Source organism: Semicossyphus pulcher, unplaced genomic scaffold (assembly GCF_022749685.1).
Source record: "Semicossyphus pulcher isolate SPU_LCO1_2020_fin unplaced genomic scaffold, fSemPul1.0.p SCAF_6, whole genome shotgun sequence".
Taxonomy (NCBI): Eukaryota; Metazoa; Chordata; class Actinopteri; order Labriformes; family Labridae; genus Semicossyphus; species Semicossyphus pulcher.
The window spans coordinates 19,459,433-19,486,237 of record NW_027211737.1 but is presented as its reverse complement, the minus strand read 5'-3'; the positions used below and the strand labels follow the sequence as shown (position 1 = coordinate 19,486,237).

At 43.4% G+C, this 26,805-nt stretch overlaps 1 protein-coding gene across 1 annotated transcript in view; it reads left to right on the top strand.

Annotated features, from left to right (window-relative positions):
• The window catches only part of LOC138609919 (single-stranded DNA-binding protein 2), a 51,034-nt gene that overhangs the window by 18,314 nt on the left and 5,915 nt on the right, over positions 1 to 26,805 (top strand). Inside the window, exons 2-5 of the mRNA XM_069682605.1 lie at positions 3,495 to 3,567; positions 8,422 to 8,483; positions 8,805 to 8,889; positions 25,376 to 25,465. Of these exons, the coding sequence (XP_069538706.1) occupies positions 3,495 to 3,567; positions 8,422 to 8,483; positions 8,805 to 8,889; positions 25,376 to 25,465 (310 nt within the window). The remainder of the gene's footprint in view (positions 1 to 3,494; positions 3,568 to 8,421; positions 8,484 to 8,804; positions 8,890 to 25,375; positions 25,466 to 26,805) is intronic.

Sequence of the window (26,805 nt, the reverse complement as noted above, 5' to 3'; positions counted from 1 at the left end):
GGCTCTGCCAGACTTTGATCGCCATGGCAGTAAATTGATTAGCAGTGATCTATCGGTCCTCCTGAATGCTGATCCTGGAAAATCAGTTCATGTCTTTGCCTTTAAAGCAGCCGAGGTTTAAGCTCCTGTCTTCCTCTCTGCGCTGCTCTGTAACAAAGCAACACAGAAGCACTGTTTCTGCCCGCTGACTTCATTAAGCTGAGCTCTCCGACGGTCGCTCTCTGACGGTCGGAGCTCGGCGGCTGTCTGGTCCAGTGCAGATTTACAGGGATGGCGCTCGCTTGAAAATATGAATATAATTAAAAGTGAGTCACAGACGACAGAAGCGCTTGAATTTGAAGGAGAGAGGGGTCAGGTGTGGAGCTTAAAGTCCCCCCTCTCTGGCCCTACTTCTCCATTTATACACTCACACACACACACACACGCTCTTTGTACACATTTAGGCCTGTAGGAAGAGGAGGCAAAGAGGGAGACACCTGATCTCTTCAATCATCCTGGCTGCAGCTGTGATTAATGCAAAGTGGTTCTTATTTGCAACACAAATTGCCAGTTTAGACGGACAGGAAATAAAGAATGTCTTCAATTTTCTGAGGTTTGTCCGACAGCAAGGGCAAACACCAAAACAGCATTAATGTAAAAGGCATAAATATGACGTTAAGGACCATTAGAAATGCATTGGCTGCCTCCGTTTGAGCACTTTTACCTCAAATCCTAAAGCGGAGATCATTTAAAGTGACAGTTTATTTAATGACGAGAGAGTCTTTGTAATGCGTTCCCTTTATTGTGTGAAATGTAGAAGATTCTTAACCTTGAACAGTCCTCCGTCTCTAATCCTCAAACCTTATCTGGGCTCTGTGTTCTGACTCTGTCAGACAGTTGAGTCACACATAGTTGGGTGCTTTTTCTTTCTTTTTTTTATCAGCGGGAAGCTCAGCTGAACAAGTGGTAAGTGAACAATGAGGCAGCAGCTTGAGGGGGTTTTGTGTTTTCAAAGTCTATCACTCTTCTTTGAGGAAATTAGCAGTTTTCAGTTAAAGTTCAATAGATATTAGAAGCTAACAAAGTGTCGTCTTCTGCTGCTTCGCTGTCTGCTTATCAGCCCCGTTTCCACTCGGCCGTCTGTTGGTGCGCGTTAAATAAATAAGGGATCAGAGAGGAGTGTTTGAGTCTGATTTATGTGTGTATTTTTGCGAGCGTCAGTGCTTTTAAAGAGTTTAAAGGACCTTGTTTTTTCTCTCTCCTTTCATCCTTACTCCAAATCTTGCATTAGCCTGCTTACCTCTATTACCCTCTCTCTTTTTTCACCAGATCGCCTTTCTTTCCACTTCGTCTCCTGTTTTTCCTCATATATCCCATACATCAGGGTCAAAGGTCACATCCTACACCCCTTGTGAAATCAATTTAGGTCAAACCTTTCAGTCGTCCTTAAAGGCAGCTCCTGAGTGAGGCTGTTTAGGTGCGGTAATAGATCTCTGACTGGATACAGGCCAACGCATGCTGAAGAGAAGCTTTCCTTTCTTAATTTACACAATGCATTCATTCATCAGGCTCGTCGTGGTCGCTGTGAATGTGTTCGCTGCAGATACATGAGATCTTTCAGAATAATAACACTGATGCTGCTGTGGCTGGTGGCGAGGGTTCGCAGGCTGACAGGAGAACGATGCAGAACAGAGCAGCTGAAATAGTTTGTTCCTCGAAACGTTCAGGGTGGTACAGTGTCGTGTAAAAATCGGGCGCATCTTTTATTCATGTTCAGTTGTCGAGGTGTCAAGAGTTTTGTCAAGCTTCTCACTGTTCCGTTAACCTTGTCCCTGCGAAACGTTCTGTCTCTATCTCTTTGGTTAAACATTACTGCCAGGCCACGGGGGGAAACGGAGAGAGGAAGGGATGGAGGAAAGGATAGAGAGGAAGAAGTTCTGCAGCATCCCTCAGTCCTTTCATCCTTAAACAAACATGGCCTCTTACCAAAGAGAGTGCAAGAAGAGAGCAGCAGAAAAGGCAGAGAGAGAGAGAAGGAAAGTGATGAAGAGTAGAGATGGGAGCAGGGAGAGAAAGAGAGAGTACCTGTGTGCAGAGCAGAAAGGTGTGCAGTCCATCATCAGCAGACAGGCAGACAGGGCTGTCTGGAGAGTTTATTTTTACCTCGATAAAGGAGGAGTGTGGATCGGCTGCAGCCGGCTGGTAGCACCTTCCAGCGGGGTTCTAGGACAGCTGCTGCCCTGGTGTGACCATCCTTCACACATGACAATACACACCAAACACACGCATACATATTCAGCTTGAGGGCAGAGCTCGTGCTGCGTCATGTTTATGCTTTATCTACTGTATGTGTAGCTGAATACAGTTGTAGTTTAATCGATTACTTTTTCAAGTGTAAATGTAAACATGCAACTCAGATAGGAGAATTTGACCCTTTTTCTTTGTCTTATATGATATTTAACTTTATGTTTTTAGGGTTTAGACTGTTGCTAAAACATGCATTTTAACTACATCACCTCTATGTTAGCATCCTTCAATGTGAGGACGCCCTGTATGATACGATTTACCAAAGAACCCTCTAACAGAGCATGTGTTTCTAATATGGCTAAACAGATCCACCTCTGAGGGATACCAAAACACTAAAGAGAACTTGCTTGCAGAGCACTTTAGCGATCACAAAGCGCTAACCCTAACCTTGTTAATATTGATCTTAGAGGAAATCTAAGGATCAAGCATAAATGACAAACATTGCATTATTCATGTACAGCGTCTGCACGCCGTTACATCAGACTCCTCCAAATCTACAGGGTGCCGTTAGGACTCGTTGTGATCTGCTATCGATCCCGTGTGCATCAATGTTTATCTTGTATTTATAGACCCAGAACATCATCACCCACCTCCTCCTCTCTAAGTTTCTGTACCATTATGGACACACTGGGAGGAGAATTGATTAACAAATCAAGCCTGTAATGAATTTCTTCTGTGATCAAAGCCATGGGAGGAAGTGTGTGGAGAGCCCCGAGGCAGGAGGAGGGGGTGTTTTACAGTACCGTCTTATTATCAGCGCGCTGTTTGTTCTTCAAACAGGTGGGTTTTAGGTTCAGCATAACGTTGGGCGATTTTTAAATGTCTTAAAAGGTTGTCCTGCGTGTTTGACATTCGGGAGATGATTAGTGTTGGTAGCTGGTGTGTGTGTCTTTGTGTTCCTTAGGAGATTGTAACAGACTGTGACGCCCTCGCATATCAGTGCAGGTTGCATCTTGGAGCTTCTTGGCAACACGTATCCACATGTAGGCTCATTTATTTTTATTTTTAGGTGATGCTGGGAGAAAGTCCTTCTTTAATATGGAGTTAGCTTAAATATGAAGTAGAAGTGGAATGGTCTTAGGTCCAAAAGCAGTGGTTTTCTGGTCCAAAAGTTGGAATGGGATGATGTGATGAACTGTATTTTACTCACCATGTGATTTACTGTTTGGATCTTAACCTCCCTCTGTCTCCTTTGTCTCCCCGTGCAGGTTAGCTCTGTACGTGTACGAGTACCTGCTGCATGTAGGAGCCCAGAAGTCAGCACAGACCTTCCTCTCAGAGGTAAGTCACTAAGATGCTTTATGTGTTTGTGTGTTTGTCTGAGATTACAGCCCATGTGCTTTATGTGTCTACTCTGAAGGTTGGTCTGACCCTCATACAGCGTGTCCAGTGAGTGTGGACGCTAATTAAATTAGTCTGATGTTAAAGTGCTGAGCCAACAGGTCGCTGGAAGCAGACGGCTTTTTAACATTACTGTTGCATTTAGTGCGACTAAAGCCGGAGCGCAGAGAGAGTTACGATGCTGACGTCTTTCACTGACATCATTCTGTGATCGGCTCAGCAGCTCCGTCTCAGTCCATCTCTTTCAATCTCATTCTTCTCTCTCTGAGTCCCCGACTCTCTTTGTGAGCCTCCCGCTCTTTTTTTGATCAATCCCTTCATAACTCTTCCTGTGGGGCGAGCTTGTCGTTGCGTTATTCCTGCAGAGGTAAAAAGGTGATGGGGTGAAAATGAGGTCACTTGATTCTGGTGCTTCACCGTAAATGACGGTAAATTACAATGTAGAAGACAGTGGCTGGAGGCTCGTTGTACATCAGCCAGAGGAAGAGGAGAACAAAGAGAGGGGGATGGAAAAGGTTACATCATCAGCTGGCACCAATTCTCATCACTCTGACTTAGTGTGTGTTCGTGCACATTGTGAACACACACACACACACGCACACACCTCTCTGTCTCTCTGACACCCTTTCCTCTCTGCCGTATCGCTCGCTCGCTCCTCCGCAGATGTGGAAGATGAAAAGGATAGGCGGCGGCGTCTTCGAGTGTGGGAACACATTAGCTAAGAGTGCAACAAGTATAAACACAGCCACTTGTATACAATACAAATGGGTACACACGCACACGGGGTAAATATTACGCCATTATGTTGATCTTTGTGGAATTGTGGGGTGGAGTAAAACACGGCTCTAAAGCTCTTTTATCCACTTTTTTAATCATCTGCATGTGTTTACAGAGTATCAGGCTGAGCAGGAAACAAGAGCCCAGAGAGACAGGTCAAACTCAAACTGTGATGAATAAATTAATATAATATTCCACATTAATATAATCAAACCAAAACAGAATACACAAGGAGGAAAAAACGACATTAGGTATTAAATGGTTAAAATATAGTTTTAAAAAAAAAACTGGATAATTCATAAGGCCTCTGTCAAACCAAATCCTCAATGGCCTTTACATGGACTACACTATAACGCTTTTCTAGTCTTGCTACCACTCAGAGCTACTTTTACACTACATGTCACATTCATCCTTTCACACACCTTCATACACTGATGGCAGATGCCCAACTGTCAATCAGTCACCAGGAGCAATTTGGGGTTCACTGTCTTGCCCAAGGATACTTCGACATGTAGACTGAGGGAGCTGGGGATCGAACCACCAACCTTACCTCAGCCACTGAGCCACAGTTAGCATGTTAAAGCTTTCCCTGATACTGGTTTGTATTGGCAGTGGTTACATCCAGATATTTATTATGGAAAGTATGACAATAAATTTCAGGGGGGGAAAAGTCACACAGCAGCAATTCAGCTCTTACAACCAGTGTTAGCTTCGTCCTTGGGTTAAGTATGGACGTCTACAGGTGTGGACCACGGTTGTAGTTCCGGTTGTAGGAACTTTGGTTTATCCCATTGAGGTCCTTTTTCAACAGCAGGTCCTGAGCATGAAAGTTTAGCTCTGTAACAAACTAGCATTAGCTAACGTTAGAGAGCTATCATTTAGCCTCACATTCATAGTTTTGGAACAAATAGAGACATCACTGCTAACGTTGAGTGTGCATGCTAGCTGCTAACTATGATACGGATAACAAAATATTTTGTAAGTCACTATTTACATATCCATTAAAATGAAGAAAGGTGTTTGAGTGTAAACCGCGGTTGTCTATTTTTGGTTGCCGGAAACTTTAGTTCATCCCATTGAGGTTCTTTTTCCAACAGCAGACCGCATCAGCAGGGAAGTTTAGCTCTGTAACAAACTGGCATTAGCTAATGTTACAGAGCCTTACATTCACAGCTTTGGAACAAATAGGAGTATCACAGCTAGTGTTGCGTGTGTATGCTAGTTGCTAACTATGATATGGATAACAAAGCAGTTTGGACCTCACCATTCAGTGACCAATTGAAATATGTACTTTTCAAATGGCTGCCATTTAGCTTCCTCCTGTGATTCTTACACATGTTTAGAGCTTCACTACACTGATTGTCACATACACCATTGTTGTGTGCGGAGCTAGGGAGATGTCAATCAAAATGTATTTGGCCTTGCCTCGTCAGTCTTGAGCAATAGTCAAAACAGCTAAATGAGCTGTTTTAACAAAGTTTTTGTGGATAGTTAATGAGACTCTGAACTTTGATAACATATTTGCATTTCTAATGTTTGAGCCACATTTCCTGTGGCTTAAAGTCAGAGCTTTCCCAAATCTTCATCCTCAGTTTAAAAAGAGCCACCAGCAGCACACAGCCTCCATCTGCCAGTAATCACGCTAAAGAGATCTCTCTGTAGCATGCTGAAGGTAAATGAATGAACCTCCCGGGAATGCAGACCACAAGAAGACAGGATATGCGGGCACAGCCAAAGCTATTTTCTTCTACGCTTTCCAGATGAAGGGGGGAAAAAAAGAACGCGCTAAAAAGTGTCCTGACCTGAACTGTGTGCAGTCGTGTTTGGACTGAGCTACAGCCAATTAGATGTGAGAAATGAGGGATGTCATGCTCACCCCTGCTTCTTTTGTACCATGTGCACAATTATAAGGGAGTAAATCCTTCTTTGTCATGGTGTGTATGGGGATTGTTGGCTACCTATAATGTTTCAAGTTAACTGACGTCTTCTCTAAAACTGCTACATTAGACTGAAAGCATGTGGGATAAACAAAGAGAGGCAGTTCCTGTACCTCCTCGAAAAACTTCAAAGGACGGAATTCTTTCTAAAAGTCAGCGCGCCTGATCTGCAGCTGAGGTCAGGACAGTCTGAAAGCGCAGCGATACAGTCGTTCCTGTTTTTTTAGAGCTTGCTCACTCTGATAGAAGAGAAGGTGCTATAAAGTCGTATTATTTTACACATATGAACGTATTAGAATGATGACAACGAGCTCACAAGATGCAAGTTTATAGAGGGGAGGCGTAGACTAAACAATGTCCTCAGAGTTTGATAGGAGAAGCCTGACTGCTGGATGTGTGTAAGATGCGTGTGTGTCTGTGTATATCTGCACATCAGTTGACATTGTGTGAAAACATAAATCCTCCCTACTGTGGGTGATGTCAGCAATCAAGTTAGCCTTAACCTTGAGGAGTTGAGGCGTCAGAATGCTTCAACTGGATGTTTTTCAGATGTCTGAAATCCTCAACATGTTACTACATGTGGCAACCTCTCTGTTCTTGCACAGCACACCGTACATTTTATATTGATAACAACGGCAGATTTATAACTAACTATAAACTCTAAAAAAAAAATGGGCCCTTGATTTCAGTTAAGTTAAACTTAAGAGAAACCTGGTTGTCGGGGGATTCAGAGAACATCTTCACAAGCATTGTAACCTGGTTATTTCATAACACATACAGTTTTCAGACCAGATTTCTTCACAACCCCATAAATTATTCATATGGCTTCTACTTTATCATAATACACAGATGTTTTGCATGACATGTTTGTTTACTATTGACGCAAAAGCAGATTCAGAACCCTCCACACCAGGGGCAGCCATCACGGTTGTTAACGTAAATGCCTCATCTTAACTTAACCCCGCCCCATTTTTGATACATTTTTTTGGGATTGGCTCGACCTGAACCGGGCCAGGCTGAAATTTGTCTGAGGGATCTCAAACAAACACATGAGCTTGCTGATTTGTCTCGATTGTAAGCTAGTTATAAGCTTATAGCTTCCTGACTGTTTATTTTTTGTGTTCATTTATGTTTGTTTGTTGTTTGTGTCTTGTAGCTTTAATTTCTCGTTGATTCTATCAGCAAAGACCTTTAAGTATGAAGGCCTGTTGTGCTGCAAACTTCTACAAATCCAAAATAGCGGGATTGAGCTGCTAGCGTTAATGCTAAACTCTGATAGCATCCAGGACCAACTGGATGCTACACATTGATGCTAGATATAAACAGGGCTTGTTTAGCGGTGTTCATCTGGCCTTAGAAGTAAATCTCGGTTAGGTATAACAGGTGAGAAAGACACCAGAATTACAACCCCTCACTCAAGCTCTCTTGTTTTTGGTCTCCACACAATTAGTTCTATCAGTTTTTGTACAAAAAAAATTAAGTGCAACAATGTGAACGCCTTTAAGGAAGAATTGTAAGTATGCATTGTTTGATATTTGATGACGGCCTGAATTTGCTCGGCTGTGGGACGTCTGTGAACACGTTTGACATGATCAGACAACATGCTGTACAAACAAGTTTATTTCAAGTCTTATTCAGTCTATTAGGAAGAAATAAAGGAAAGAATAATTAAACAGAGGAAAGAAAGGATGCAATACTAAGACAAAAGTAAGTGAAGAAGGAATACAGCATAAAAAGAATTTCAAGCAAAGAAGAAATAAGCATCAAGAAAGAATGAAACGCATCCCCTGACATCCCCAGACACACTCTCTCACCCACTTGTCAATAGACGAGCTTTCAGCCACACATATACTCACTTATCCACTTATGAATCCATGGCATGAGAATCATAATATAATTACATAATGGCATATGCTATAAGAATTCCCCTGCACCCTCTCAAACCTTGTAAAGCGTGTAATTCAGAAGTCGAGCGTGTTTTTATACTTAATATGTTTCTGAAGCATCTCCGTCTCTCTCTCTCTCTCTCTCTCTCTCTGTCTCTCTCTGTCTCTCTCTCGCTCGCTCTCTGTCTGTGCAGATCCGATGGGAGAAGAACATCACATTAGGAGAACCTCCGGGGTTCCTCCACTCCTGGTGGTGGTGAGTGTTTTTGTGTCTAATGATTCACGTTACGTTCCTCCTCCGCGCTGCTTTTCTTAATTCCATCATTGACAGTATTAAATAAACGGATAATATTCCCGATATCTCCTCCGGTTTTCATTTATCCTCGTCTCATTAATTGTCTTCTTCTGGTTCCTGTTTGAACATTTTAACACTCTCACCTGAAGATGTTTATTCTCATAAGATAATAGTCCCCTCCTTATTACCCTGCCTCTGGTATGGAATATTATGATTTATCTTTCAAACGCTAACGTTTCTCTTCTGTCATCATCCTTCTTTCTGCCTCTCTGTGTGTTGCAGTGTTTTCTGGGACCTGTATTGTGCGGCTCCAGAGAGAAGAGATACATGTGAACACTCGAGTGAGGCCAAGGCCTTCCATGACTACGTGAGTCTGCTCTGACGGACCTCTGCCGGCTCTGTCTGGCTCAGGACCATGCTCTTTAATTATCGCTTGATTCTAGGCTAGGAGATGCTGCATATGGACACACAAACAAACAAGATATTATGAAAAAGAAAAAATATATAACCAAAACATTTTTAAGAACCAACCCATCATTATGTTTTAAATTAAATTTGTCATTCATAAATATTGGCTGTCACTTTGGTCTAAATGCCTGCACAGACATTTACATAACTGTTCAGCCCTGTTGGTCCTGACCAACAGACAAAGACTTTGTGGTTTTGAGAAGCTGTCTGATTTTTGATGATCTTTGGTTAACAAAAAGCAACTTTGGAAGCCGTGAGTGTGAACAGCTGCTGCTGAAATGAAATCAGAAATGACCTGTAGTAAACTGTTGTTGTGAAAGACGTAGGATGAAATGACATGAACTTGAGCAAAATTTAGAATAGTATTGGATTAATTCACAGTGCCATGGTTATATATTTTGTCTATATACATTCATTAATATTTGATACAAGTATTTAACATGGTGTTAAAATGCTGTAATGCCATTCTAAGACTGAGAAAGTCAAAGTAACGCAGATAAAGCCTCATTCCAGTGTGCCCACTTTCTACTTCCTGTTTATTTTTTCTCGTTTGCTTTTGGCTGACCGCCGCGGTCAACCCTATACACAGGTCTGTATGCGACTGAGTGAGTGAGTGAGTGAGCGAGTGACGATACTTTCAGAGCCGTAGAGAGAGAGAGAGTTGCGACATCGCGATGACAGATCATGGAGCATATTGATTCTCCACTGACGCGAGTCTCTGTCTATACGGCTCTGGATACTTTGTTCGGGGAGCAGGCGGGGCTGCTCCTCCGCTGTCCTCACCTACGTCTGCAGCGCGCACCTTCTTTCAAACACATCGTCATTGGCCTTTTTTTATTTTTTTAAAGAGTATTTTATTTATAGGCCTTTTATGCCTTTGTCGATAGAGAGGACATTGGATAGTGTTGGAAACAAGGGTGGAGAGAGTGGGGTATGACGCGCGGCGGGAGGTAGGGTGAGAGTCAATCCTGGGGCCGCCACATCGTGGACTGCAGCGTCTGTACATGGGCCGCCAATTTAACCGCTGAGCTAAACAGGCGCCCAAGAACATACAACTTAAGGTTTGCACAACCGACTCGTAGTCTAAAAGCAGCTCAGCAGCTCTGAAATGCTGCACACACACACACACATCCTCCTGAAGTATTGTGAGCGCATTACGCTGACTAGCAGCCCGAGCCTGGTGCTGGAAACTTTGTTTATTGCTGTGTTTTCTCAGCGCGGCTCCACTTCACTGCTATAATTCCCGCACATAGAGCCACGGGTTGATTCAGTCATGCACCGTCCAGTAACAGGAATACAGCAAGCTGTGCCACAGAGAAGTTTTAGATTAGCTGGTGACTAAGAGAGGTGCGGCTCTCCTTGCAGGAAGTTTGAGGAGGAGGAGGAGGAGGAGGAGGAGGAGGAGGAGGAGGGGGGGTGGGTTTTCTCTCCTCTTTATGTTGTTGTTTTCCCTCTGTAGCCCGAGTCTGACTCATCACATTTGTCTGTTCTGTGGTTTATTGAGATGTATTGTTGGAGGAGCACAGGTCAGGGGTTTCTGCCTACCCCAGCAGGATCGTCCCCCCCTCTCCTCCCTCTCCCTGGATCTCTCCCTCTTTTCCTTCAGGCTGCAGAACTGGTAGAGACTCTCTCCTCTTTTATCTCCTTGCAGTAGAGGTGTATGTGCTTGTGTAAATGCGTGTGTGCATACGCAGGTGATGCTGCTGATGCTGGCGATGATGATCAGGGTGATGAATAGGCACTCCCAAGGACGAGGCAGCTATGTGATGATGTCATCCCGGCACAGAGGAAGGGAAGCTGGAGGGCAACGCGACCTCGGCCCGGGGGGACAGACAGAGAGAGACAGACAGCGTGAAATAGATAGATAAAAGCAGACACTTCTGTTTTTGATTGATTTATTCATCTCGAATAATTCTCTACTCCAAAAAAGCCCACCTGTACTTAAATATCATCTAATAGTGCTGAAGATGACACATCAGTATCTTGTTTTTTCGTATCATGCATGTATCTTAACGTCATTAGCAGAGGCCACCAGCAACTTACTCTAACACTTCCTGCAGGGATGTAATCAGAGAATTATAATTAGACCAATTGTAATTAGACCAAGGTCACTTTCAATCAACTGTTCCGACGCTGCGTCGCTCCTCAGATCCAATCAGACGCTCTACCTACGTATCTGCCGCTCAATTAAAACCAAATGGGGGGACAACCGCGGCGGCTGTCTTTGGAAAGAAGTAGCACGCCTTAATTTTGACGCCGGTGTCGCTCTTTCAGTCTCCTGACTTTGAGACTGATGGAGATTTTAATCAGACATTTTGATGGTAATTATTTTCAGATAGCTAATTACTGAGTGAAGTCCTAATTAATGCCGGGGAGATGTAGGAGCTCATTCACATCGTCTTTGGGTCCTTCTCCTTTGATAACTGATGGGATTGTGACGAGGCTTTTGACTTGATTTGCACTATTATCCTAGTTTGAGCTGCCTACTGTAGATACAATAGATTCTGAGTAAGTCTGATTTAAAGAAACAATGTCTGTTCCTTTCTGTACATGTGGATCATATCAGCAGATGTGTGTGTGTGTGAGGATGGTTTTGTAGGACATTATTCCAGTAATGTAACATTAAAAGAGAAAGAAAAGACAAACAAAGGGAAGAGAGATGTTATTGATTTCCATCCTCGCGTGAGGCTTTTCAGGCAGCAGAAAGGCCGTTTACAGTTCTGTTAAGTGCTTTGTAAATTGTGTTCTTGATACTAATTGAGCAGTTTCCATTTGCGAAAGGCCATGAAGTCATGAAATCAAGTTATTTTTAAAATTCTTATGCTCGGCCTGGAAATGGCCCGATTAGAGACAAAAGTCAGCTGATGCTACTTTCCTGTCTTTGAAGATGAAGACATCAATCCACGAGGGTCATTCGGGGCTCTGCCTTGTTGTTCTGAGGGTCGGAAAGAAGACAGCTGTGACATCTTAGTACATAAGACAGTAGCCGGAATGTATTTATAATACCGGTATGTTGTAATGTCTCGTGATAACACACATCATTTTTCATCCAACAGATTTCTGCAGGAACAATAGTTGGTTCGTGTTTATAGAGAAGCCACTCTAATTTCTGTGATCTTTAAAAAAAATACGGGCAAATTAAAGCCGAATGAGGAAGAAGCACGGCAGCATGAAATTGCTTGTAAGACCTGTGGAAACAATATTGAGAATATCGGCTGCATTTATTCTGCTACATTATGACATTTAAACCATTCACGAATGTTTGCTCTACTGAAAAATAGAGTATTTAATATACATCCGCTATAATGTTGAAATTATTCTTAACGCTGTGGAAGAGACCGCATGGAGGGTGGAGAAGCAGGCTGGCGGTAGAAGGGCTGACAAGTCTGAATAGTTTGGGGCGAAAACTCTGAAGGATATCTCACTCCTGATTTCATGAGATTATCAGCGTCCAGCGGTTGTACTGGTTGTGCTGTGCAGCCTCCAGATAAGAACGAGCTTATTAACTGAAGCAAGTTGAGAGTTGAAACATTACTCCTCCTCGATGAATCATGATTTTTTGGGGGGGGAATAAAAAGTGGATAAAAATGTGCTGCAACCTGAAATGTGCAGGTTGTTTTGTAATCACCTGAACATGTAGAAGAACCATTATCACACTGTATCAGCTTTTAGCCTTATCGGTGTGTTTGTGTGAATTTTTGATGGATTCTCATAGAGCCTAAAATGAAAAGTTGTCATCAGTCAACCAGAAGAAGAAATATTAAAACCCAGGCCACAGACGCAGAATCAGCCGCGCGTGAAGCTCCACAGGGTGACGGGCGGAGACGGGCGGAGATGGGCATTACATTTAAAAAAGGCAGACAGACAGACAGACAGACGGATGAGCTGACATTTATTTCTAACTATAGATATAGCACAAGAAAATGTCCTGACACATAATGCCATAAAACAACCCACTCTGTCCACCTAATTTTGAGTCTTAAAACCAAGTTTTTAATGTTCAATTTAAGACTTTGGATGATGACTCCTTAAAAGAAAACTAGGTCCATTTAAGAGCAGGGCTTAAACTACTCATATTTCAATTAGGGATGCACCATATTAGATTTTTTGATATCTGATATGGTGATATTTTCCAACCCTTTTTGCAGGGCCCCTCCTCGCATGACCGTTGCTGAGCACAACCTTGCTGTCCGTTTCAGAAACTTTGAAAAACTGCCAGACCGCAGACATCTTGCACCCGTCTTCATGCTTGACGAGGGGTGGTGCACGCAGTGTGTGCACACACTCGCACAGAGTTAATGTTGAATTGAATTGAATTGAATGCTTTTATTGTCATTATACACACACAGTGTACAACGAAATTAATAGACAACTCTTGTGGTGCAAAAAAAGAAATAAAAAAGTAAAAATAGGAAAGATATACAGTAGAAATAAATATAAGCACACAAACGGTAGCGATAAATATATTGCACACTGAACATAATAGTTTCAATATCCTGAACAAGGATTTATTCAGGACATTGAAACTACTGTTTGCTCAGTAACCGTATTCCACTTGGGTAAAAATGTTGCAGCATTGGGTCAAGCTTTTTTAGGGAGTCATGGAGCATTTAGGCATAATTAAAGTGTTGTTTTCATGGCGGTAAATATTGGCAGAAAAATGACATATCTGACGATGCTAATTTTCAAGCCATAATCTGCAGATACTGAAAATGTGCCGATATCGTGCATCCCTAATTTCAGTTGATAAATCATTTGGTTGCTAAAAGCAGTGGACATGCATGTGTCTTATTCTTATTCTTTGGCTACAATGCAGTAAGCTCTCTCAGTAACAGTCTTGTTTTCTTAGAACAACAATCAAAACCTCAAAAATATTCAGCTTATAAAAGGAGGGCAAAGAAAAACAGCAAATCCTCACAACTGAAAAACTGAAACTTAGTAATGTGGGTATTTTATTATCAAAATAGTTGTCAATTAATTTTCGGTTCCTCCATTAAGCCGTAGCAATGGACGTACTGTAAGTTGTAAGCAGTTGAAGTCATAACTTTTTTCCTTCTCAGAATGAAGATGTGAAAGTGTTACAGAAAAAGAAAGAAAGAAAAGCTGTGTGTTGCAGTTGGATATATTTTCCTTTTTCTTCCCTTTAATTCTCTCATTAGCACACACATCAATCTAGGGGAGCCTTGGGAGGCATCACTCCCATGGTGGAAACCATTGTTTTAGATTTTACTACTTGTCAGAAATGTTATAAATTGGTTAAAAGTCCAATAAACTGGTGTCATCACACACCCTGCTGGCTGCCTGTGCGAGGCTGAAAGCCAGATGGATGAACCAGAGAGCGAGCAGACAGGCAGCAGTGTTACAGGCGAGTATTTAAAGCAGGCCAGCCTGGTATCATTGTGTGGCATCGCTGTGGGAGAGAGCCGGCACGCAGCAGTTAGAGGGGAAGAAGAGATCAAGAGGCACTGCCAAGAGCAACCCCCTTTGATAAAAACGCTCCGTCTCAAGCTGCTACATCTTACATTCATCCTCTCTCACTCATGCATGGAAATGAATTCACGCCGCTCAATTTAACAGCAGCACACATAGTCTGTCTCTATTGTACAGCTAAAGGATACACACATTTGTAAATATGTAATGACACACAGCACCGCTTTATTCATTTACATGCTGAAGCACTCGACTGTTTTCATTGTCGTCCTTGTTCTCAGCTGTCACGTCTATTTCAGTCGTAGCACCCTGAATAGAAATGAAAATAACACAGTCAAATTTATTTTATGTGAACATGTACTGTACGATAAACACATGCCGTCTGTGTGTGGCTGAAGGACAAGAAGGTGCCCTCGGGTGTCCCTGTAAACAGCTCCTGTCTGCAAAGAGAAACATGTCTTGTACAGTGTGAGCGTGTGCTGTTACACCAGACACAAGGACACACCTACACACACTTTACCATGAGCATGTTTTACGTACCAGCTTTTTCCCCTCATAAAAGTGCTTATTTTCCCACAGCCTAAATAATCCAGTAACACACAGTATACTTTGCAGAAGTTGCACCAGAAAATGTTTTGTTGAATTCTTCAATTATTAATGTTTAATTTCTCTGGAAACACCACAATATGAGTCAACACTATCTGGCCTTTATACCCAGGAAATACCAAAACATAACGATCAGACTGTCATGACATAAGCATTTATGATCCCCAGAGGATGAACCCTCTTTACTTTGGACACCCCAGTCAGCCCAAAGGTGCGCATCATTCATCGTCACTTTCAAATGACTGCTCTTTTCTATACAGCATAATCCTGTACAGAGACACTCTTGGCCGCCCAGATCAAATAACATTAATATTCCATCTCAACAATCCCAGCAACCTGATGCTACATTACTGACTGTGGGACTTTCCTCCCCTGCACTCGTCTGCTCAGGCGGCGCTGCCTCAACAAGCTCCATTAGTTTATTTTTAACCAAAACTTTCCTGACTCTGAACCGTCTATTACTCGTTTTTTCAGGGCTTGTTGCATGTTGTTGTAATTACCACCAGCTGTCGTAAACCTTTTGATGATAATGTTACCTCTTTCTGGAACTAATTATAAAGTGATTATTTGTTACTTCCTAGAACTATTTGATTCTTTGTGTTTCTGTTGGGCCTGAAATCCTTGAACATTACTGTGATTTATCAGGAAACGATACAGGGCGTGCTCCAAACTGCAGCACATTTGTACAGAAAAGCAGCTGCAAAGTCAGTCAGTCCTGACCATAATACATACAACAAAATAAAAAACATGGTAAGACCTGTCGAAAAATCGAGACCTGTTATTCTTGATTATCGGCATCAAACGAACCTGAGAATGAACGGCTCAAATCTGCAACAAATGCAAAGATACATGTGTCTGTAACCTGTGTGCATGTGTGTATGAAGAGACAAAACAGAGAGGACAGAGACAACCTAGAAACAGAGACTCAGTTGGCTCCGAGCATTGTGGGTAACAAGCTGATTCCAACCAGTTGAGAACCAATGGGGGCTGGGGAGACCCCCATCTGTTTCCAGGGAAACAGAGCCCTTTCTCTGTGTCTCTCTCTCTCTCTCTCGATCTGTGTGTCTCTCTCTCTCTGTATATGTCTCTCTCTCAAGCGCTCCCATGTTCCTTCTCGGCGGTGTTGAGGAGGAGGGAGATGTGGAGGTGACTCACTGTAACATCATTGCCATGGCAATGAAGAACGAGCGGCGTGTGGAGGGAGAGAGAGAGAGAGAGAGAACGGGAATTTTCAAAGGTCGAGCAGAGATAGTTGTCACGATCTCCAGCAATGTTGAACACTTCTTTAGGAAAACAATTACACAGCGGTGTGGTTTATATGTTTCCCCTCTCCCTTCTTCATCCCCCTCTCTCTCGCATCATCAGTTTTTTTCATCCTCCGTTCTCTGTGTCTGTTCCCTCTCTTCTGCATTCCTCTTTGTCTCTTATCATCTTCCTTCCTCTTCTGCTGGCCTGTTGCGCGCAGCCCTCGGCTCTCTGAGGAGTATGTTTTTCCACTGGCGTGTTACGCTGAGTCATGTCACATGCGTGTGTGGACATGCTGAGGTGGAGTGTTAATGCGATGTTGACATATGCAGGAGGCCTCGCTGCTGGGCAGGGACGGGGCATGGCGCAGAGCGGAGGGAAAAGGTTACCTGAGGGCAGAGGAAGACAAGAAGGGTACAAATGTGAACAAGCTCACACAGACCTGTGGGATACTGAAGAGTACACTGCAGTTATTATTATTGATTACAAAAGTAGGGGACGTGCAGCTTCTCCCGGCTTCTGGAGTCTCTCTTAAAACTTTAATTCAGCAGAGACTGGGATTGGGACACTGGATTACAGCAAAGTTTACACAGTAGCTACCTAACAGGTTGTGTGTGTGAAGGGGATTACAGTGAATGATCCAGAGATGGAGCTGTCGACGTTGCAGCAGCAAGGCGAGACTGCTGACATGATCAGACGGGCACGTTATCTCTTTGACCCCAACTAACCCTTGTGGGTTTTTTGCTGTTGTAGACGCCCATATCCTTATCTCCTCCTGCCTCTTGTGTCTGGTCTTCTAGCATTAGAATGACTGAAGATGAGACACAGTAATTACCCTTTATTTATTCTTCCTGTGGCTTACATTCAAGAGTTTTTATATCAACAATTCAGCTGATTTTCTAACTCAAATCCAGCTTTTATTCTCTGCAATTTGAACTATGTATATTAAAAGACCTGGATTGATTCAGTGTTTAAGATTCGCAAAATCAATATTCTGTCTTTGCATTGATCTTTAGATAGATAAAGCCATGACATCGTCTCCTCTTCATCTCAAGCTGTGGCTCCTTGAATCCGTCTCTGTGTCTCTCAAACATTTCCCCTCCTCAGTGTTCAGTCCATCTTCCTTATCTCCCCCAGTGTCGTTAAACCAAGTGAGATAGTGGCGGGAGAAGTGTGTCTCCCCCGCTCCAAAGTGACTATCATTTTCAGCTCTGTCTGTGTATCTGACAGTGCATCGGCCCGCGGCTCCACCTCACATATTACACAGCTCCTCGCAGCCTCCGAGATGTTTACAGGGTCGATAATGACATCAGTGATAAAGGAAACACGGCCGGTGACCCCCCCCCCCCACTTCATTTCAACCCCTGTGCAGCTGATACCACCTGACCTGTAAGCACCAAGTGAGACCAAGTAGATTAGCATGTGCTGCTGTTTTACCAGGTAATCACCTGTAATGGTACTCCAGAGAACACCTTGCTGTTGGATGAAATAGGTGACCTCGACCTCCACAGACTCTCTTTTGTGTTGAAGGGGAATTTGTGGTCATTACAACATGGTTCACATTTTTGACCATCACTTCTTATATCACCACAGTCATGTCTGAGATGTGGGATTGAACACCGAAACCGCCTCTCTGCAAGTCCGTCTCCAAACCTCAAGGCTACTGGTTCCTACTGAAGATGTTAACCTTTCCAACAGTTAAAAACGTAAACTTTATGAAAACAAAAGTATTATGTAAAAGTTACCAACACAAGTGGGTAGTGTAGTCTTTGGCAAACACAACTTAAACTGGGGAAAATATTGCATTTGTCGGGGACTATTTTCAGCACTGTAATGAGCATGCACAGCAGCAGGAACATGAATGTAGGATTGCCTCATATTAAACTACAATGTTCTAGAAGTCTATGACACAGAAAGCTATGTGAAGCTACAGGGACGGGGGGAGCACTTTCCTCAACAAAGTACATTGTAATTTTGTGCACCAATTTGCACAGATGTTGGACTTTATTTCACTAGCAATGTAGTATGCTATGTGGGCTGCACGGTGCTACAGTGGTTAGTGCTGTCACCTCACAGCTAGAAGGTTCCTGGTTTAACTCCCGGTTCAAGCGGCCTCTCTGTACGGAGTTTGCATGTTCTCAGCGTGCATGCGTGGGTTCCCTCCGGGTACTCCCGCTTCCTCCCACAGTCCAAAGACATGCTTGTGTGAATGTGAGAGTGAAGGGTTGTGTGTCTACAGGTGTCGGCCCTGTGATTGACTGGCGATCAGGGTGGATAGGCTCCACCCCCCCAACCCCTCACGACCCTGAACGGGATAAGCGGTATGCTTTGTTGGGTAGACACACAAGATTCTATCCTGTTCATGTAGCGTGTTAGAGGCCATTGTTTGTGTTTTGATCTGATGACAATCTGTGGAAAATGTTAAATTTACCTCAAGGAACGAGCCAAAACTACAAAAACAAGTCTGACGTTCTATGAAGCTGGAATATCTTTTGAAGGAACACAGGGTTGTCCGTGTTAACAAGCCGCTAACAGACAAACACGAGGATATTCTCACATTATAGTTCTTTTTTGTCTTCTCAGATTGAACTCAGCCAGATATCGCTGCATCTCAGTCGAGATCCGGGATGAAGTGCACGCAGAGAACATATTTTACAGTTGCTGCTGTGTGTTACTGGTGTGACATGTGGTGTCTTTTGGTTAAGAAAGGCAGCTTTGAATGCCAGAGGGCGATTTTAAGCCTGTCTGCCTTGAAATTGAAAAGCAAGTTTTGGCTCGGAATTGGACAGCGGAGCGTGTTGATCTGTCTCTGGTCGCCACGGGAGACTGTGAATAATACATGGTTAAAAGCAGAGCACACCCATTCTCATCTCTGCGCTGCTAAACACACTTCTCTCTCTCTCTCTCTCTCTCTGTCATACTTCTGTTCTTCCTGACTGTGTTTTCCCAGTTAAAACATCAGTTATAGATATATTCTAGTAACGCTTTTGACAGTGACTGACAGGCTGCAAAATGTTGTTTCGTGCTTATACACCTACGCAGAAATCAATCTTCTTATTGTGCTCACACTTTAATGTGCATACATGAATGTGTGTTTTGTTTGTGACTCTGTGTGTGTGTGTGTGTGTGTGTGTGTGTGGTGCAGAATGGTTGCATCTCTTCTTTCCATTTCCCCCCCTCCCTTGTTCAGGAAGTGGACTAATGGCATTTGAGAGGATGGAGGGAGCGGGAAAGAGGGAGGGGGAGGAGGGACGGAGTTCCTTCCTGTGTGGTTTGTCATTTGTAGATCCTGTTTTACTGCATGTGGCCTTGAGACTCAGTGGTAACCCCTCCACACCCCCACCACTGCCCCCCACACAAATGCTCTCCACAGACTTACAGAATGCAGGACTTTTACTTTACCTTCTACATACTCATGACTTGTTGTGTTTTATGTCATGGTAAAGTGACTATCGATTTGGATTTAGACTGTTGATCCACTAAAAAAATGTGAAAAGCATTTTTAAGTTGCATGCTACTTTACAGTCTCAGCAATTCATCGATTAATATAGAAAATATCGACAATCGTCAACAATGAATAAAATCGTGCAACTTCATAATTTTTGAATATCATGTCCAGGAAGTAGTTTGAAGGAAACATTCTCCAGCCGCTATGACCACAAAGGTTGTTTTTCCTACCCTCTCATACAACTCATAGGAGCATTCCTTATTTAGAAGTTTTACCAATGTAAGACGACATATCCTCATACCTACATGTCTATATTTGATTATCACAGTCTGCCGGTCGGTTGGACACATTAGGTCGGTCGGACACATTAGGTCAGTCGGACACATTCGGTCGGTCACATTTGGTCTGTTGGTTGGACACATTAGGTCGGTCGGTCACATTCGGTAGGTCGGAAGGACACATTAAGTCGGTCGGACGGACACATTAGGTTGGTCGAACACATTCGGTTGGTCGGTCACATTCGGTTGGTCGGTCGGACACATTAAGTCAGTCGGTCGGTCACATTCGGTCGGTCGGTCACATTTGGTCTGTTGGTTGGACACATTAGGTCGGTCAGTCGGTCGGTCACATTCGGTTGGTCGGTCACATTTGGTCTGTTGGTCGGACACATTTGGTCTGTTGGTCGGACACATTAAGTCGGTCGGACGGACACATTAGGTTGGTCAGTCACATTCAGTAGGTCGGTCGGACACATTAGGTCGGTCGGACACATTCGTTCTGTTGGTCGGTTGGTCGGACACATGCCGTCTGTCGGTTGGACACATTCGGTCGGTCAGACACATTCTGTCGGTCAGTCAGACACATTTGGTCTGTTGGTCAGTCAGACACATTCGGTCGGTTGGTCGGTCGGACACATTTGGTCGGTTGGTCGGACGCATTCGGTAGGTCGGTCGGACACCTTTGGTTGGCCGGTCGGTCGGTCAAGATAGAAATCCTTGTCTGTCCCTGTCTCCATGAATACACCTATGGTTGGTAAGTGGGTATTAATACAGCGCCCATAATGAATGAACGTGAGTGTTAGCTTGGGCGACACTGGCATTGTTGACAACAAGAAAAACATAGAACATCAGCAGCCCTGTCCTTTCAGTCTGCTCCCTGATGTGTGGTAGAATGGTATTGTTATGGGGCGGTATATGAATCCAAAAACATTGAGCTGATATGTGTGAGAAGCAGAGTGTGCCTGCGAGAGACAGAGAGGAGAGAGCAGACAACGGTGCAGGTAGAGAGAGAGAGAGATAAACAGACAGAGAGAGAGAGAGAGACAGCCTTTTGAGATTCCACTCACGAATCTCTGAGTGTCTCTCAGTCTCTGAAGTATTGAATGAAAATGACTCCCCACCTTCACACGCACACACAAATACACATAAAGCATGCGTGCATTACGCGCACACATTAGCCAGGAACACAATGGGTAAACATATAAGGATGAAAGAGTTTGAAAGTTATCTCATTAAGCCCTTTAGGCTGATGGGATCAGTGTACTGTGAATGTAGTATGCAGAGAGTCTGATTAGGTTGTAAAGAAGCAAACCCTCGTGTAATTGCATCACATTTCCCAGTATTTCTACAGGAAGGCTCGGAGAGTTTTGATCACGTTCTGAATCTGCATTTTACATGTTGGTTTTTTGTTGTGTCCATATTCAACTCTCACTCCAGCTCTCATTACACAGCCCTGTAGAGAAAAGGATGCCTGATTGTTTAAAGAAATATGCTCGTATATAAGTAACATGCTTTGTTTTAGATGAATCGATTTAACACATTCTTAATAACCTGACAAAAAGTTACACATTGAACCATTAGTATGCCACCCACAATCAAAAAGTAGAGACTCTGGCCTCTACCAGTTTTTTTTTTAAACCTTCTTCCACTCGTCTTTTTGCCTTGTTTGTTAGTGCTCGTTCAGCAAGTTTGTTGTTCACTGTACTATACGTCTCGTTGTGTATGTGTGGTATACTGTATCGTTCCGCCGGAGGCTGTAGGTTTGAATAATTTATACAACAAATGAGTCGGCCAGGAGATGCAGGTGTTCATCTGAGGACACGCGGGGGCCGGTCCACGGCCTCAGGCTTCATCACGAACGCCTTTTGGTTACAACGGCAGCGACTGCGAATGTAAGGATCGTAATGTACAACAAGGACACGCAGAGCAAAACATTTAACATTGTCATGACCCATGAAATCAAGAGGCGAGGTAATGGGGTTTCTGAGCGGACGGACAGTTGAGTCAAGAGTTTCTGCGATCTCACAGACAGAAGACGGAGAATAGGGCGATTTGTCCAATAAGTTTGAAGGTTAATCTGATCTTTAATGGGTCGTAACAATTTGTTAATAAATGAGATCAGCAGCATACTCCAAGCTCAAGCTAAATGAATCCTATCAGTGGCACTTTACTGTGGTTAAACATGTACAAAGACTCACTACACAAAGCATCGCTGACAGTAACTCGCACACAATTGATAGTACTATGATACAATCAGCCCAGCGTCTCATTGTTCCTCTCGCTCGGCCTTGTCAGAAGAGTGTAAACACTGATGTGTGAGGAGTGTAAATGACGGCCTCATTAACAGTGTGTAACAATCTGTGTATATTTGATGTGCACAAAGGTTAAGTGCCTGAATATGTCGAGCCTGGCAGTGAATCAGTGAGTCTCATTCAGAGTAATTTACACAATGTACGAGTGACAAACATTAATTTGCTGGTCACTTCGCTGTTGTGCTAATTGCTCCACATTGATGTGGTCACATTACGAGAGGTGAAGCTGTGCAGTCTCACTGTCAACACAATTATCAACAGCAACGAGCAACTGCATAGTGTTTGAATGGGGGAAGGACAGTGAGCTGTTAGCACATCAGCGTGTTTATCTGTTATTAAAGTGATATTAAGTTGTTATCAATAGAATAATCATTCAGCGTTGCTCAAATAATAAGTCAGGGGATAAAGAACACTGAGTGCTTTAATACTGTATAAGACAGCTTTTATGTTAGGATGAGATTTTTATTATATCCCCACAGACACTGCATTTTTAGCGCCAATACAAATATAGTATTTTTTGTGTTAAAAAAAAAATGCCAAGAATGTACGGGCCTTATTTGTCATATAAAACATTTTCACAATTAATGACTGTATATAAAGATGAACCACAAGTCCCCATCTACTCTCATTGTACAAAATCCCCTGTGACAGGCGCTGCCATCTTGCGCTGGAGCCAGCACGTATTCTGCACGTCAGTGTGTTTAACAGCAGAACAGCTTCTTGTGTTGGTCTGAAGCAGACATTCACAGATATGGAAACTTTTAGTTATGTCTCCTCTCACCGTTCCTCCTCTACTCTGCTAACCCGGAACAGATCGGCTGCAGGAGCCGGATTGGTCAACAGAGCTGTCAATCATTCTTCTTACAGCATCAAATAACTAATTAAAACTAAACTAAACTTAGATGTAAATCAGCATGATTATAACTAACTATAATGACAGAAACTATGTTTGAGAAAAATGTGTATTTTGATTTTATAGTTTGACTCGTGTCCCATCTGTTAACATGGAGGAGGCGGGCTTTATGACCTATACTGCAGCCAGTCAGCAGGGAGCGATAGAGAGGTTTTGGCTTCACTTTTATGGAGCTGTCATGTGGTCCATCTTTTTATACAGTCTATGTTCACAGTGCTTCTTTATAGAGTTGAGCCGTACTGTGCGTTACTATTAAAAGTATATAAAGAATACATACAGTCTTTATGCATAACAGTTGATGAAAAGTGCCCATGAAATATTCAGGCTAACAAACTCCTTGTAAGAATATAGCGTGTTGTTCTTGTGTGCAGATTAAACAAACCAGATACAACATGTACTGTTGCTCTAAAGAGGGCTGGTATAGACGCTGTTACCCGGACAAAGACGGGCTACTTTATTTTTTGCCTCAATTCAAGTCTTTATGCCCAGCCCGGCTTACCAGTTGCTGGCAGACATTGCAAACCATCTCACATACTCGTGTTATATGGAACAACTTTTACACAAGCATCACCATGCAGACCACGTGGCTGCTCGTACTTAATGGAGAACAAACAGTAAAAAGATTCTCTTAAGAGGCTTTGTGAATCCTTGTGTGATTCAGACTTTCTAATGTCATTTGAGTCAATTTGTCTCCTCATAATCTAAAGAGAGAGTCAGTTTCAGAGGAGCTGCTTTTGTTGTTCTCCATAGATGCTTTTTTTGGGGCACAGATACATCCTTGTGTGTTGTTTTTGTGTTTGTTTGTTTTTGTTGTTGCTGTTTTTGGAAAATGCTGCCTCGTCAGCAGGTCAGGTAGATTTTTTTTTATCCTCCCTGAGTTTTACTTTTCCTGCACAAACAAACATAAAGAGCACTCACACACTTCACACACACACGCACGCGCTTTCACACATGCACGCTCATAATCTCTGCTTTGTCCTCTTTTCTCCTCTCTCTCTCTCTCTCTCTCTCTTTCTCTGTGCGTGAAGGCAAACTCAGCAGACCTCCAGGCTGCCAGGGAGGCATTCTGGGTAATCCAGGGTGTGAGAAGGCTGAGGGAAAGAAAGGGGAAAAAACTTACAAAACCACAACACACACTTGATTCTGTGCATGATGTTGTACACTCACATCGACACACACAAACAAACAAAACCAAATCCAGTCTCTCACCACTGAAGCATGGAGATACAATATCCATCTGTGTCCATCTGTACAGTCGTCTGCAGAGACACATTCAGGCTCTGTTTGCAGCAGAATATGGATTCACAAAGCTGCACGGCATCCTGTTCCCCACAGCCCCAACACTCACTGTCGGGAGATGTGAAGGAGAACGAGGGAGGATGAGGGAATAGCGAGGATGCAGGAGTGTCGTCAGTCTGCTTTTATCTCAGCTCTGATTAAACCTTGTTCCTGTCTGACCTAAAAAGTCAGCTGGCGGAAACTTCAGAGACTGTGGGTGAATTTCACTGGAGCTCTTTACACCCAGCCGATGCCTTCAGAGAGGGAGAGAAAGCGAGAGGGGAGATCAGAGAAGTAGAACAGAGTGGGCAGATGCTGAAAAAAACACACAGGCATGCTGGCTTTATGTGCTCACTGCTCACACATTATCATATATATGGATGTACACTCTCCCACACTGTGAGTTGTCTGCTCTAATGAGGATGAGGAAGAGGCCGGGGCTGGGTGGTAGCCCCGGGTTAGTTAGTAGTACAATGCCACAGGAAGCAGACGAAAGGCTGCGCTGAAATGTGCCAGCGCCGCCCGTCTGGGACAAGCACAACAAAAAACACGAGGTGTAAAAATAAACCTGGGCCGGCATGGCAGGGCATCTGCAGAAACAGGAAATACCCCACTGAGAGGGAGACAGAGAGTGAGACGGTGGGGAAGACCCTTGGGTTGCTAATTTTTGTCTTTGTTTATATGATGGTTCAATTGTAGCTTGTTCAGGAGAGGTGCAACAACATATACCCTATATTCTACTTATGTAAGATACCTCACATTTTTCTTGAGCCCACTGTTTGGGTGACTGTACAAACAGTAGTAAAGTTGCGTTGAGGATCTGCAGCCTTGACTGAGTTGTGAATTTCACTTACATGTGTGTTTGCATCTTTCAGAGCGCTGCAGCAGCTCCCAGCCCCGTCCTCGGGAATCTCCCCCCGGGAGAGGGCATGCCAGTGGGGCCGGTCCCTCCAGGATTCTTTCAGGTACACGGCGCACGCACACACTTATACATTCACTGTATACATACAACAAACCTTTGCACGTTCATCTGTGCTTGGGGACACTTCTGTCTCTCTCTCACAAAGAAGAGAAAAGAACGGTTGAAATAAATCTCTCACAACCAAACGGTCACACACGCAGCCTCCCTCTCAGATCATCTCTGCTCTCCATCAGGACGACCCTGCCGGTTGTATATTGATTACACGTCATTATCAGTCAAACTCCGAAGCCTGCATCTGACACGCGGATCAATAGCCTTCATAGGCGTTTCTCTGCTCCGCTTTAAAAAAAAAAGTCTGAACGGCCTTTTCCAGCTCCTTCTGAAGATAATTTGCTCTTTGAAGCTCTTGTCAAGACCTATCTGCTGGAGAAACGCAACAACTACCAGATGCACAGTCTTCCTTCAGGTTTCATGAAATGATCTGCATATGGACGACATCAGAGAGCGTCGCAGAATGCACACAATGTTGTGGTGAACTGAATTTTATGGGCGAAAATGTGGATGTCTGACAACACACAGCCATGTCGATAGAGACGTATCCACATCTCAGTCATCCATTCATTCCATCTATCAAATATTTACCCCCTTTTCTCTCCGTGCTTCAATGTAAACAAGGTTTTGAATCATTATAGAACTTGAAAGACTTAAAGCACTGCAGATGTCGTTCTTTGATGGATCTTCAGCACAGCTGGACACGAGAAAAGTGGTCATTAAAGAAAAGACCCTGTTACAAACAAGTGTACCATTGCTCTCTAGTGGCGACTGACTGTGTTGCAGGCCGTTTCTTTCTGACCACATCACCCTCAGCTCGTGCAGACATAGCAGCAGCATTGCTACCGTCTGTGGTGACGACAAGTGTAAACCCACTCACAGCTGCAAAAGAGCTTCTAACGCACGCTGCCAAACTGCACACAGTTAACACGGAGGATTATGTCATTGTTAACAAACCTCTTTTTTTTTTATTCTCTCAATGTTTTCCCATAAAACCGACCAATGAAAGTGCGGTCTGTGTTCTGACTCTGCTGTCATGGAAATATTGTGAAAGGAAAATGAACTGAAAACAGTCGTCGTGGTCGGTTTCCTGTTTTGGAGAGAAATAATTCCCACAGAGCTCCATATAGTTTTTACATCACTTTTGTTTGTGTAAAAGGGGCTTCATAAGAGGGACTCACAGACCAGGACAGCGTGTGTTGTCATATTTTTAAATGTGTTTTTATTTAATTTGACCTTTACTCTCCTGTCTTAAGAGTGTACTTCTTGTCTTGACATGAACATTTTGTAAAAACTCTCCTCACTACAGCCTCCCAATGTAGCGACCATGGG